This window comes from Copadichromis virginalis, linkage group LG1 (genome assembly GCF_057382275.1).
Source record: "Copadichromis virginalis isolate Kocher_CV1m ecotype Utaka linkage group LG1, C_Virginalis_male_GT1.1, whole genome shotgun sequence".
In the NCBI taxonomy this organism is placed as follows: domain Eukaryota; kingdom Metazoa; phylum Chordata; class Actinopteri; order Cichliformes; family Cichlidae; genus Copadichromis; species Copadichromis virginalis.
Window position 1 is genome coordinate 19,006,911 of NC_140618.1, and position 11,184 is coordinate 19,018,094.

At 41.5% G+C, this 11,184-nt stretch overlaps 2 protein-coding genes across 3 annotated transcripts in view; both read right to left on the bottom strand.

Annotated features, from left to right (window-relative positions):
- On the bottom strand, positions 1-7,140 carry ogfod1 (2-oxoglutarate and iron-dependent oxygenase domain containing 1). Of its 2 annotated transcripts, none has more exons than XM_085452978.1 (13): positions 6,906-7,140; positions 5,737-5,882; positions 5,602-5,648; positions 2,519-2,619; positions 2,326-2,442; positions 2,152-2,243; positions 1,937-2,065; positions 1,327-1,440; positions 924-1,003; positions 613-854; positions 405-533; positions 269-327; positions 1-184 (listed from the first exon to the last, which is right to left on the bottom strand). In XM_085452978.1, exons 1-13 carry the CDS (start codon positions 7,138-7,140, stop codon positions 23-25), a joined length of 1,653 nt encoding a protein of 550 aa, XP_085309104.1. In that variant the 3' UTR covers positions 1-22. The 2 variants fall into 2 exon arrangements, with proteins under 2 accessions (XP_085309104.1, XP_085309107.1); XM_085452981.1 differs by having other exon boundaries at positions 122-184; positions 629-854; positions 6,906-7,139.
- Positions 7,141-9,285: 2,145 nt separating this feature from the next.
- The window catches only part of nudt21 (nudix hydrolase 21), a 4,753-nt gene continuing 2,854 nt past the window's right edge, over positions 9,286-11,184 (bottom strand). The window contains exon 7 of the mRNA XM_085452990.1: positions 9,286-9,713. Within this exon, the coding sequence (XP_085309116.1) occupies positions 9,692-9,713 (22 nt within the window). The 3' untranslated portion in view covers positions 9,286-9,691. The remainder of the gene's footprint in view (positions 9,714-11,184) is intronic.

The following is an 11,184-nucleotide window of genomic DNA, read 5'->3' on the forward strand; positions in this document are numbered from 1 at the left end:
TCTTATGTATTTATATACATATTTATTCATAGTAGACAAAAGAAAAGTCATAAAACTCTCTGCAGGTGGAGCTGCCATCAGGTTCGGAGGTGCTTTTGTGGTTGACGTGTTTGACAAACTTGAGTGTCTCTTTGTCTCTGTAGACGAGTGCGAGGGAATTGTCCTCTGGGTAGACAGTCAGAAGCTGTGAAGAAAGAAAGCGATGATGATGACTGTCGAAGCAACATCCACACATGTGCGATTACATGTCACATTAATCAGCACTCACCTCCTCATCCTCTTCATTAGCGACATAACATGTGAAGCCGCCAAACTCTGACTGCCAGCCTATGAGAGAGAATTAAAAGTTCAGTACAGTCACATTGGTGTCCGACAGTTCGTTCTTCTCCTGGGTGTGAACTCACCGGCACAGCCGAAAGGCAAAACGAGGTCCAGCGCATATTCTGCCCGCGCTGCCTCTCCATCGTGCAACAGGGTGTAGCCGCCATGAGACCATCGACGTACTTCCCCACAGCACAAAGGGGTGCTCGGCTCTGAAAATACACAGAGGTCAAAACACACGAACAGCAGCGGCGGCGGCGGCTGAATGAAAGCACTCACAGCGATGCACACCTTTCTCTCTGCTCACATCTGCTGAGGATGGTTCATTTGACGACCCCGTGGCTTCTCCATCATCTTGCTGCTTTTTATCCTTCTCTTCATCGCCATTCTCTTCGTCGTCAGCCGGGCAAAGATAGTGCAATCGAAGGCCAGTGAAGTTGGAGAGGAGCAGGAAGAACGCTTCTGAATGAAGCAGCTCCCAGCATGCACTCACACACTGAGGCAGTGAGTCCAGAGCAGCTGCTTCATAGCGCCTGAAAGCACACAGATTATTAGCCAATCTTAAATACAGAGTGCTACTTTAAAGAGTCAAACATACTCACCTCTTATTGGGTGGACCTCTCTTCTTCCACTCAATCTGAGAGAGCCGAAGTGCTTCACTCACCTCTTTGAACTTCTCCTCCTGAAGACAAACGCATAATCACTCAGCGGAAACAAATGAACACGGGAAAGACACGACACCGGTTCCAGCTCTGCTCTGATGCCTTTTTGAAAAGCAGTGCACACTGGATACTTGGAAATTACCTCATTACTCAGTGTTGTGTAGCTAAAGCTGAGGTACTTTCTGTGTGGAAAAAAAAAACCATGCGTGCTTCATCTGCAAATCATCTGTGAATAAGAATTTCCAGCTTTGGGAATTGCATTTCTATGGTGCAATGTCCGAAAACCGTTCTGAATAAAAAAGCTGCAGTACTGCGTCGGTGGAAAAGAGTTTTTAGAAGTTACCTTGAGAAATCCTTTGAGCTGAATTTCAGAGCTGTCTTCAAAGTTCTCCTGAATCTGCTCTTGATAAGAAATGTCCAAATAGATGGGATTGATCCACTCCAGCAGCACCGTTTCCTGCCACGAACACAAACAGCAAACACATGAGCTGGCAAGGAGGCCGTCCAAGAGAGGAACAATCTGACATTATAAGAAATCAACTGATGCTCACAACTGATTAAAAAAAGCTTACACTGGAGCCTGGAGATAGCTAGATTTGCATACAGAGCTCTCATAACACTATAATGTACACTCACAAGCCACTAGGTACACCAGCTCAACTGCTCGTTAATGCCAGTCAATGGAGGCATGTAAACATGGCAAAGACAACCTGCTGAATTTCAAACTAAGAATCCGAGTAGTCAAAAAGTGGTGATTCAAGGGACTTTGAACATGGCATGACTGTTGGCACCAGATGGGTTTCTCTTAGTCTTTATGCTGAGCTAAGCTAACAGATGCCTCCAGCTGTAAATTGATTGAGAATCATGCAAATTATATGTTATATTTATCAAACAAAACGTATAAAATTCTTCTTCCGAAATTTTTTGAGATATTCCCACAAGATAGCACCCACATCTCTCGGTAAGTGCGGATTCCTCTGGACGGGAGCCACTGTGTGGCGAGGAGGACGTTCCAGAGAAGGTCCGTGAAACCAGCCGCTCAGAGACAGCCGACATTTGTCCTGCGACAAAACTTCAGACACCTGAAGAAAAAAGAAACCCCAAACAGTGTAATTTCCAAACGCAGCCTTTTCAAAGAAATAGTAAAAACAAGAATATTTATTCTTACTTGGTGAAAGGAAACTGGAGAAACTTCAAAGAGCACGAGTGTGTTCCAGGAGGGTACGAGTGGCTTCACTATGCTCTGTGGCTGCAAATTACCTGACGACAAAAATGAAATACACACTTCTGTTGTGTAAGAGAATACACGCACGCGCACACGCAAACACAGTGGGACACTCACTGTCTGTTGTGTAAAGATCGAGGGTTCCCCCGTCGCTGCTCTGCCACGGGGGCACAAGATACAAAATGAACGCAACACGCCTCCCCTCCAACTCATCATCGTGGCACAAAAGAACATCTAGAAAGAAGACAGACAGACCATAACTAAAACAGAAACTCACAATGTAACAGTTTTCCTACTGAGCTAATCTCACCTGTATATTCATATTTGGCACAAGAAATATCCACAGTGGGCTCCAGCTCAACCCCCAGAACCTCCCCGAGCCAGGACCGGAAACGCCCAAACAGTGCTGCCCTACAGACAGTGGTACAGAAACGGGCACACTGTGAAAACCTGGCCGTGACCTTTAAACGCCGTTTAAAATTTGTAACTCTCACCACACGGACAGATTGTTTAGCTACCTGAAAGCCCTCTGTGACATTTTGTTAAGACATAAATAATAGATGACCACAGAGGGAGGCCGTTACTGTGTAATTACTGTATTTATTCCCCAGTGCTGCACTTCTTCAGCAGGTAAAGCGCATATACTCACAAATATGTATCCAGCACATGTAAGTGATTCACTGTAGACAGCTTATCATAATTATAAGAAGAAAGCAGCACGTTATTTCTCAAAGAAGAAAGGTTTACACTGGATTGTGCTATTTTGGCTTGTAGTTTGGCCCTGAGTTCTACTCTGCTCCGATGACTTACAGCCTTGTGTTCACTGCCAGCCTCAGCTCTGTAGTAGAAACTAAAGAATAAACCACCTTCCTGCTTTAACAAACAGTCCAAATATTCGCAAGACGTTTCAGTCATCATCACTAAATGTAATATACCAATTACGAGGGCATCTGTAATCTCTGGCTCCACCTGCTGGACCTGATAAATAAACTTCAGAATGTTTCTCATCCTTCCATCAACAGTCCAACAATATCAATATGGAGCTGGATACAAATACAAAAGTACCTCTTTTAGTCTCGGTAAATCTGCGAGCCAACATGAACAATGCCAGGACCCTGAAGGTGGCTCACTTAATGAAGTCCTCATTAATTTTCTTGCTTTGAAGCTCAAAACACCAGCTGTGAAAAGGATCTGTGACTTAAATCTACCTGATGAATTTTGTCCACATCTGCTTTGTGCCACCAAACACAACTCTGACCTGTCAGAGGCCTTTATTCCACAAGACCTCTGACACGAGGTGAGGCCACCATCGATCAGGATGCTCTGTGCGTACGGATACATTTTTATAGCGAGCAGTATTAAGGTTGAGGGTAGGGCTGGGCCATATCATACCGTTCACGGTAATACCGGGATAATGTTGGGCAACGACAAGAAAATGAAATATCGCGATAGAATATGGGTAAAACGCGCATGCGCAGTGCCTTTGTTTTCATACGCACATAGAGAAAAAGGCACGGCGGCGTTGGAGACAAGGGTGAAAGCGGATCGTTGAATGAAACGGATGAACCAGAATTGGTTTGTAAAAATGCTGCAACGACAGTGGTGTGGAACTGGTTTAGCTTGCGTCCGTCAGATACACAACAAAACACTATTTTTGGTTGAGCGTGCTAGCGGACCGTCGTTATTACCGTGTTCTTTGGTAAATACGGCACACTTAAAATCAAACCTTTGATTTTTCTGAAAATCGACAGTGCCCCTTATAATCCCGTGTGCCTTATGTATGAATTCTGGTTGTGTTTACTGACCTCAAAACGATTTTATGTGATACACGGCGCTCGAAAATCTGTCAAATGTTTTAGTGCGACTTTGCTAAGATATGAACCCGCACCGCTTGATGGATTGTTGGAGCATTACGGCTACCGTAGGCAGGAGCCTCGCGGAGTGATACGTACTGTGCTTCAACATATAATACGTATTGCATGTGTATAAGCTCTTTTTAAGTTTTGTGGATATTATAGATGGTTATGCTGAGGATATGTCGGCCAATTTCCACTGGAAATGTATTTTGGTTAAACTGTCAGCAAGGAATTTGCATTTGCACTGTTACGTTTTTATACAACTTTAATGTAAAAAAACCAGCTGCTTGTTTAAGTGAAAATACATTGATGGGGTTTTTTTTGCACTAATAAAATTGTGGAGTTGTAAAGTATTTTGTCTAGTGTCAATTATATCGTCAGTTATATCGTTATCGTAAATTTTCAAATCTATATCGTGATAAATGACTGAATTCATTTCATTAAGTGCTTTTAAATCTAAACTACGAATCCTTGAGGCCAAGTCCATAACATGTAACTGTTTCAATTAGATTGATTGTCATTTTAACTGACTTTTTTATTTTTATTTGAATTTTATTTTTTATTTTATTTGTATTCTTTCACTTATTGTTGCATGTGTGTTGTTGCTGCCTGCGTTTGAGTAATTTCTGTAACTGTGAGACATCTGCTGCTGCCTATCTTGGCCAGGTCTCCCTTGAAAAAGAGGTTTTTAATCTCAATGGGATCTTCCTGGTTAAATAAAGGTTAATAAATAAATAAATAAATAAATATTTTTGGTCATATCGCCCTGCTCTAGTTGAGGGGTCAGAAAGCACTCGAGTCAATAAGCCTTGGGTACCCAAGTCCAGTTCACCCATTTTCCTTTAGCCACTTTTTTTTTTTTTTTTTTTTTTTTAGGCACCAAAACATTTTATGCGCCACGTTGTGATTTGATATTGCTTGTGTTTCACCTTTAAGCACGCCCTTTTCTTTTCATCCACTTCCTTGCCTTCATCCTCTTCTTTTTTCGTCTTCATCTTCTTTGCCTTCTTCTCTGTTTTTGTCCTCTTCATTGTCATTCTTTGCTTTTGCCATTCTCCTTTTTGGATTTTTTTTATCTTCATCTGCCTCCATCTCACTTTAACACACTCTTCTGTCACACCAACCTTCTGCATGTCTTCCTTTGCTACAGTCGTGAACTTCCTCTGTGTTCTACCTCCTTTCCTTTTGCCTGGCAGTTCTTTATTCAACATCCTTCGTCCAGTACGTCCACTACCCCTCCTCTTTGCACATGTCCAAAACCATCTCAGCCTTGCCTCTGTAACTTGGTTTCCAATCCTGTTATAGTCAGGACCCATCTGGGTCACTCCCAGTGAAAATCTTAACATCTTAAACTCTGCCCCCTCCAACTCAGAGCTGGAAGTTCAGTCGTAGTTTTTAAATAATATGACAACAAGAAGACGAGTATAATAAAATGTGAAAAAAATCAAGGCTTCTGATTTTCATAAATGAAAGCTTTCTGCCCATTTGACAGCTCACACACACATATAACACAAATGAATTCAAACTATTTTGTTACCTCAGCCCTGCGATATGTGGCTCTGTTCTTTTCTTCAGATCATCTGACTGTGTGGGGACAACAAAAACAAATAATAAAAAACAAATGATAAGACACTGGAATAAATCAGTGTGAGGATGAATGGAAAAAAAAAACCTGTTTCAATTTATACAGGTCGTTTGATTTTTCATGGAAGTTTAGCTCCAGCAGCTCTTTCTTGAGGTTTTCTGCAAAGGCTTGGCTGCTGATGAAGTTTCTGAAGATGCAGTGAGGGAACGGTTGGCAGTCCAACTCCAGATCGCCTGCACAATAATTACACACACACACACACACACACACACACAAAGGAAACTGTAAACAGCAAAGTTAAGAAATGGGCAAAACAAACGTGGCAAGATTTTCTTTAGAAGAGAGACAGAAACTTAAAATACTACACTGACCACGGCCACTGTCCAAGTGATCGCTGCTTTAATTTCCCGGTCAACTATACATAAATTGCTCGTCGACACGGTGTTTTAAAGCTGGTGAACTAGACCAGAAATCATTGATAACAAAAGAACAATAAATCTTCTTTCTCCGGTACTTTATACCCGCTCAGTTGCAATGCAATTTAACGCTCAACTACAAATCAATGGCTTTTTGATGGTGACCGGCGCGGAATGATGGTCAACTATAAATCGACATTTTCTCGACGTTGTTTTTGTCACCTGGTCGACTACAAATAGATCAAATATCAATGACAAAAAAACAACGGTAAATCAACGTTATTACAACGTCCCTATAGTAAGACCGTCGGTTTACCACAGTATTTCAATGTTGTTACAACAGTGGCATTTCAACCCTGACCATAACATGGAAAATCAACATCAATTCACTGTCGTCTTGCTATCTGGGGGGTCTTTACAATCTGTGAGGGCACAGTTTCAGAACAATGATTAAAGTTTAATTTGGGGGGATGTTTTCTGCCTATATTAGTTATTATAGCAAATGTTAGACAGGAAAGCAGGAAGAGAGGGGGCGTACTGTTGTATTACAAGATACTGATTTGACAACTATGGGGAGAGGGCATGCAGGTCCCCACTCCGGTTATAGTAAAAAATGTTACAGTAGGAACTGTTTCTGTTATGTATTGCAGTGTCCACTATCACGTAGCTCTCTAACGTCAGAGAGGGTTTATTCCAAATTTGCTGCTCCTGATTGAAGCAGATCTCCCAACAAATTCCCGTAAAACACCTATAACAGCCGCGTCAAAGCTGCAGGTTTCTGAAGACTGATTAACAGCTGCAGATAAATATCTGAAGCTGAACTTTGGTCCTCTCACTGACCGTGGCTGTAGGTAGTCTTGCGGCTCCATGCCTCCGTGACGGCTCTCTTCACCTGCTCGTCTTCTACGGCTGCGCAGAGCTCCGCCGGCTCCTCGCGGCTCTCCTTCTCGCTCTTTTTCTTCTTCTTCTTCTTCTCGTCTGTGCTGCTGCACTCGTCCTGTGGTCGTTTGGTGGTGGCCATTACAGAAACCTGACACGAACTTTCAAAACACGCGTGGACATGGCCTTGCACCATGCGTCGCGGATAAATGACGTTATTAACGCTTGTAGTTTGGCCCTGAGTGAAGACTGTCAGGCAGAACTGAACCATGACTATAATATTCACACCAAACTTTTAGGATCTGATTTCAGGGATTTACTTTATTATATTTTTACCTCTTTAGCTTTCGGGTGATTAGGTAATAAATCTATTACAGCAGCCAGGTAAGAAAGCATATTAAAGATATAGCTAGTATTGCTGAACAACTTGTATAAAGACATGGTCAGCCATTTTCAGGGCCACCTCCAAGAGGAAACCTGATGAGGTGAAGCAAGTACACAAATCAAAATAAATGGCCTGTATTTATATAGCGCTTTACTAGTCCCTAGGACCCCGAAGCGCTTTACACATCCAGTCATCCACCCATTCACACAAAATAAGTCCGGTTCCTGTTATTTCAAGCGCTTAAGACTATTTAAAAGCAGATCTGGTGCAGACTACATAATTTGGTGCTAACCATAATCTCAAACACATGCCACAAGTTTAAAAACCCTAGAAAAAGAAACTGGGTTGTGGGGCTAAACCTTTATTGACTATGACAAGGATATTCTGTTCAATTAAAACCTGTTGGCTGAGATCTGGGCTAATTAGAATAGAACTCTAACTTAATTTTCAAAATATAAACTTGACCAATACTTTCCAGTATTTTTCAAATATAATGAAAATGAAGTCTCAAATCAAAAAGTCAGTTTTTCCATGATAAAAATGTTATCGAATTAATCGACTACTGTGGGTGGTTCCTGGCTCTTACCATTTATTTAAGCTATGGTGAGGAATTTCCTTAAGTATAAGATGTTTTTGAAGCTTTTTTTAGTGGTTACGATTTTTTCATGCTGTCTAATTCTAGTCGAAAATCCACAGTATTCCCAAAATACATTGTAATGATTTTCCTTTTTTTTTTTTTTTGGTGTTTTTTAAAGTGCATGTGTTATAAAACATGTCTCTATAACCTGCACATCCTCTCCTGTCTTTTTATGGCATCCATTTATATTATTATGATTACTCATGTCTGCAGTCACATGAACATCAGAAAGCTGAGCTGTGGGCAAATAATTAGAAATTATCTGAATGAAGGAACAAACACACCGTTTCTGTCAAGTACAACCTGAAAAACGTGTATCCTGATCACTTGTATCAAATAAATACACTATTAAAAAAAACACACACACACACACACGAGCCCCAGTGGGGCATCAATCCAGCAGGACTGGTATATGCTGGTTTGTGTAAGGAGCACGAGCCAGATAATGACTTTTAGGAAGATACCTGTGCATATACCTTACTAAACTATCAGAACTAGACCTCCGTGAGGATGGTATGAGGGCCTGATGTCCTTTAGTGGGACTGGCTTGATAAATGTAGACCAAAGCACTTCAGAACTGCAGGTCTGCCACTGGGACTCTGATCTCTTCACAGATGAGAGCACATGTGACAGGCATGAAAGAGTCTGGAGAGCCACTCTTTCATGCAAACATAGTTGATGGGAAGATGAGCATTTAGGGAGCCAAAGCTTCCCACCTTCAATCTTTGAAGCACTACAACAGGTTGTTAGTGGGAGACATTGCTCATCATCTCACTGCTGGTGGAAGAAACAAGACAGATGTAGATTTCTATACATTGATTTGCATTAAGCCACATTAGAATTCAGGCACTGGCACTGGAAGGCATTTCATCACTCGGCAGGATCATGATCCTGAAAATAGAGCGGGAAAAGGAAAAAAAAAACCCCAAAAAAAAAAAAAAAAAAACCCAAAGAGCTGAAGGGGAAGAGGTGGAGAAACATTCTCGACTGGCTGAGTCAGTCACCTGATCTGAATCCAAATGAGTGCCCAGAGCTGGATGTGGCTGTGGGGAAGCCTAGGAGAGCATCACTGACTGCACAGCATTTTCCCCATACATTAACCACAATGATGCACACATTTCTGTCTGACCTCCTCAAATTAGATCCCAGATTTTAATGGCACCTGCTGTCACTTTACCAGTTTTTGGTTGTTTTTAATTCAGCCTACATCACAAAAATTGCTGACTTCTCCAAAACGTCTTTGATTTGTATTTCTGAACAGCAACAGATGTAATGTAGCATATTATTGAAACTTCAAAAACAAGTCAGACAGACACGGCTGCTCTTTGCACTTTATAAAAAAACGTACTCAAAAGACTGCTTTATTAAAAGAAAATAAAAGAAAACACGGCATTGTTACAGGTTAAAACAACAGGAAACTCAACGTTTCGGCTTGTTTAATCAAACACTGGCCTCCTTCGAGAGGACATAAAATCAGATTTTTAACGCACTGGAATACAAACCTGCAGACTACAACAACTCTTAAGGTTAAAAAGAAACAAAGAAAAAAAAAAAAAGAAGACATTTTCATAGTCTTCTTAAACAGTATAAACACCCCTCCGGTCTGCAGATATACCTGACATGACAAGCATTTGTTTTGTGAAAGATGGTGCTGAGGCGAAGTCTTTTCTCCACACTGCGGGACGCACTCACAGAGACGGCCGCATGTACTTCTGATCATTTGAGTTAGTTGTAGATGAAGTTAAACCTGTAAAAAAACAAAACAAAAAACAAACAGTGATTATTACAAAATCAATGCCAGTTAGACTCATGTTGACAAAGAGCTACTTTGATGATAAGAGCATCTTTTCCAGGACAAATCTGTACATTGCAGAAGGTTTACTACAAAGGAAGTAGCTGTTTTTAACCTGGCTAGAACTAACGTGCTCAGTTATGCTCACAGTTTAGATTTAAAATCCCATCGTCATTTCTTCACAACCCCCCCCAAATTTGTCACATGTTTCAGATCAAACTAATTTTAATACTAGACAAAGAGCAAATATAAAATGCAGCTAATAACGCGATGATTTCATGTATTGAGGGAAAGACCAGCTCGATTACATCACAGCAGGACACCGAGGGCCGTTCACATCCGAAGGCTCCCTCGAAAGTGACCTACAAATGTCTCCTCTTCCCGGGCTTTCAAGGATATGCTGAGCGCATCCCTCATAGCCCACCTTATCCCAAGTTTCATTGTGTGCCACCGGCTGTGGGCTCATCACTACCTGTTAGTGTCATGGTTGCTAGGCAACAGAAGCAGCACACGAGAGGCTAAGCCGCCTCATTTAGCAGCAGCTCTGGTCGGCCTTTGAAGGGCGCAGCCGCTGAATTGGGACGTAGCTATAAGAAACATATGTTCAACCCACTGAGCCATACCTCATCAACACAAGCTAATGAAGCTCCTCTGTAAGGTTGCAGCAGCACAAACTGTGTGCATCACTTTGTCACTGGAATTTGTGTCAAGTTAGTGATGCATAAAAGTTTATACTCGTGCCTTTTACCAAATGGAAATTCCAGCCATTGGGACACAGATTTGAAAATCGATGGGTTACATTTGTAGGCCATTTATCACTGAGAATATTCAGCTCCGTTTACCATGTTATATAAACTATAGGCACTTTGAAGCCTTATTTATTATGGTATAGAAGACTATCATAACTAAACACACCAAGCAACATAAAGTCTTACAGATTGAGAGGTCAAATGTGCAGCTGACACATTAAAGGATCATTATGGTCGCCCGATTGGTTGTTTGGTACACAAACAGTGCCGTGCCATTTATCCTGGCGCTGAGGCCACGGGTGTTTTTAGCTGCAGATGAAACCTTTTCCCAGTGTTTTCCAGAAAGTCTTTTCAAGCTGGTGCAACATCTGAGCTTCTGCACCGATATGCGATTCAAAAGCGGTAAAAACTAACACAAACATGCACTCATCTCTTCAACCACCCCATAGCAAACATGCAAGGTTACAAAAATTGACATATGCACATCACACTGATGTCACATCTGTTTGTGCACAGCTTGCACAAACAGATGTGACATCACTTTGCGTGGAAGACAATGTTATATAAAGAAAAATGCAGCCGTTAGAGCGCACGGATTGGTAAAATAAATATATTACCTCAAGAATTCAAATACATAATGATCTTCTGCAGCATCAATCTCTTGTCTAATTTGCAGG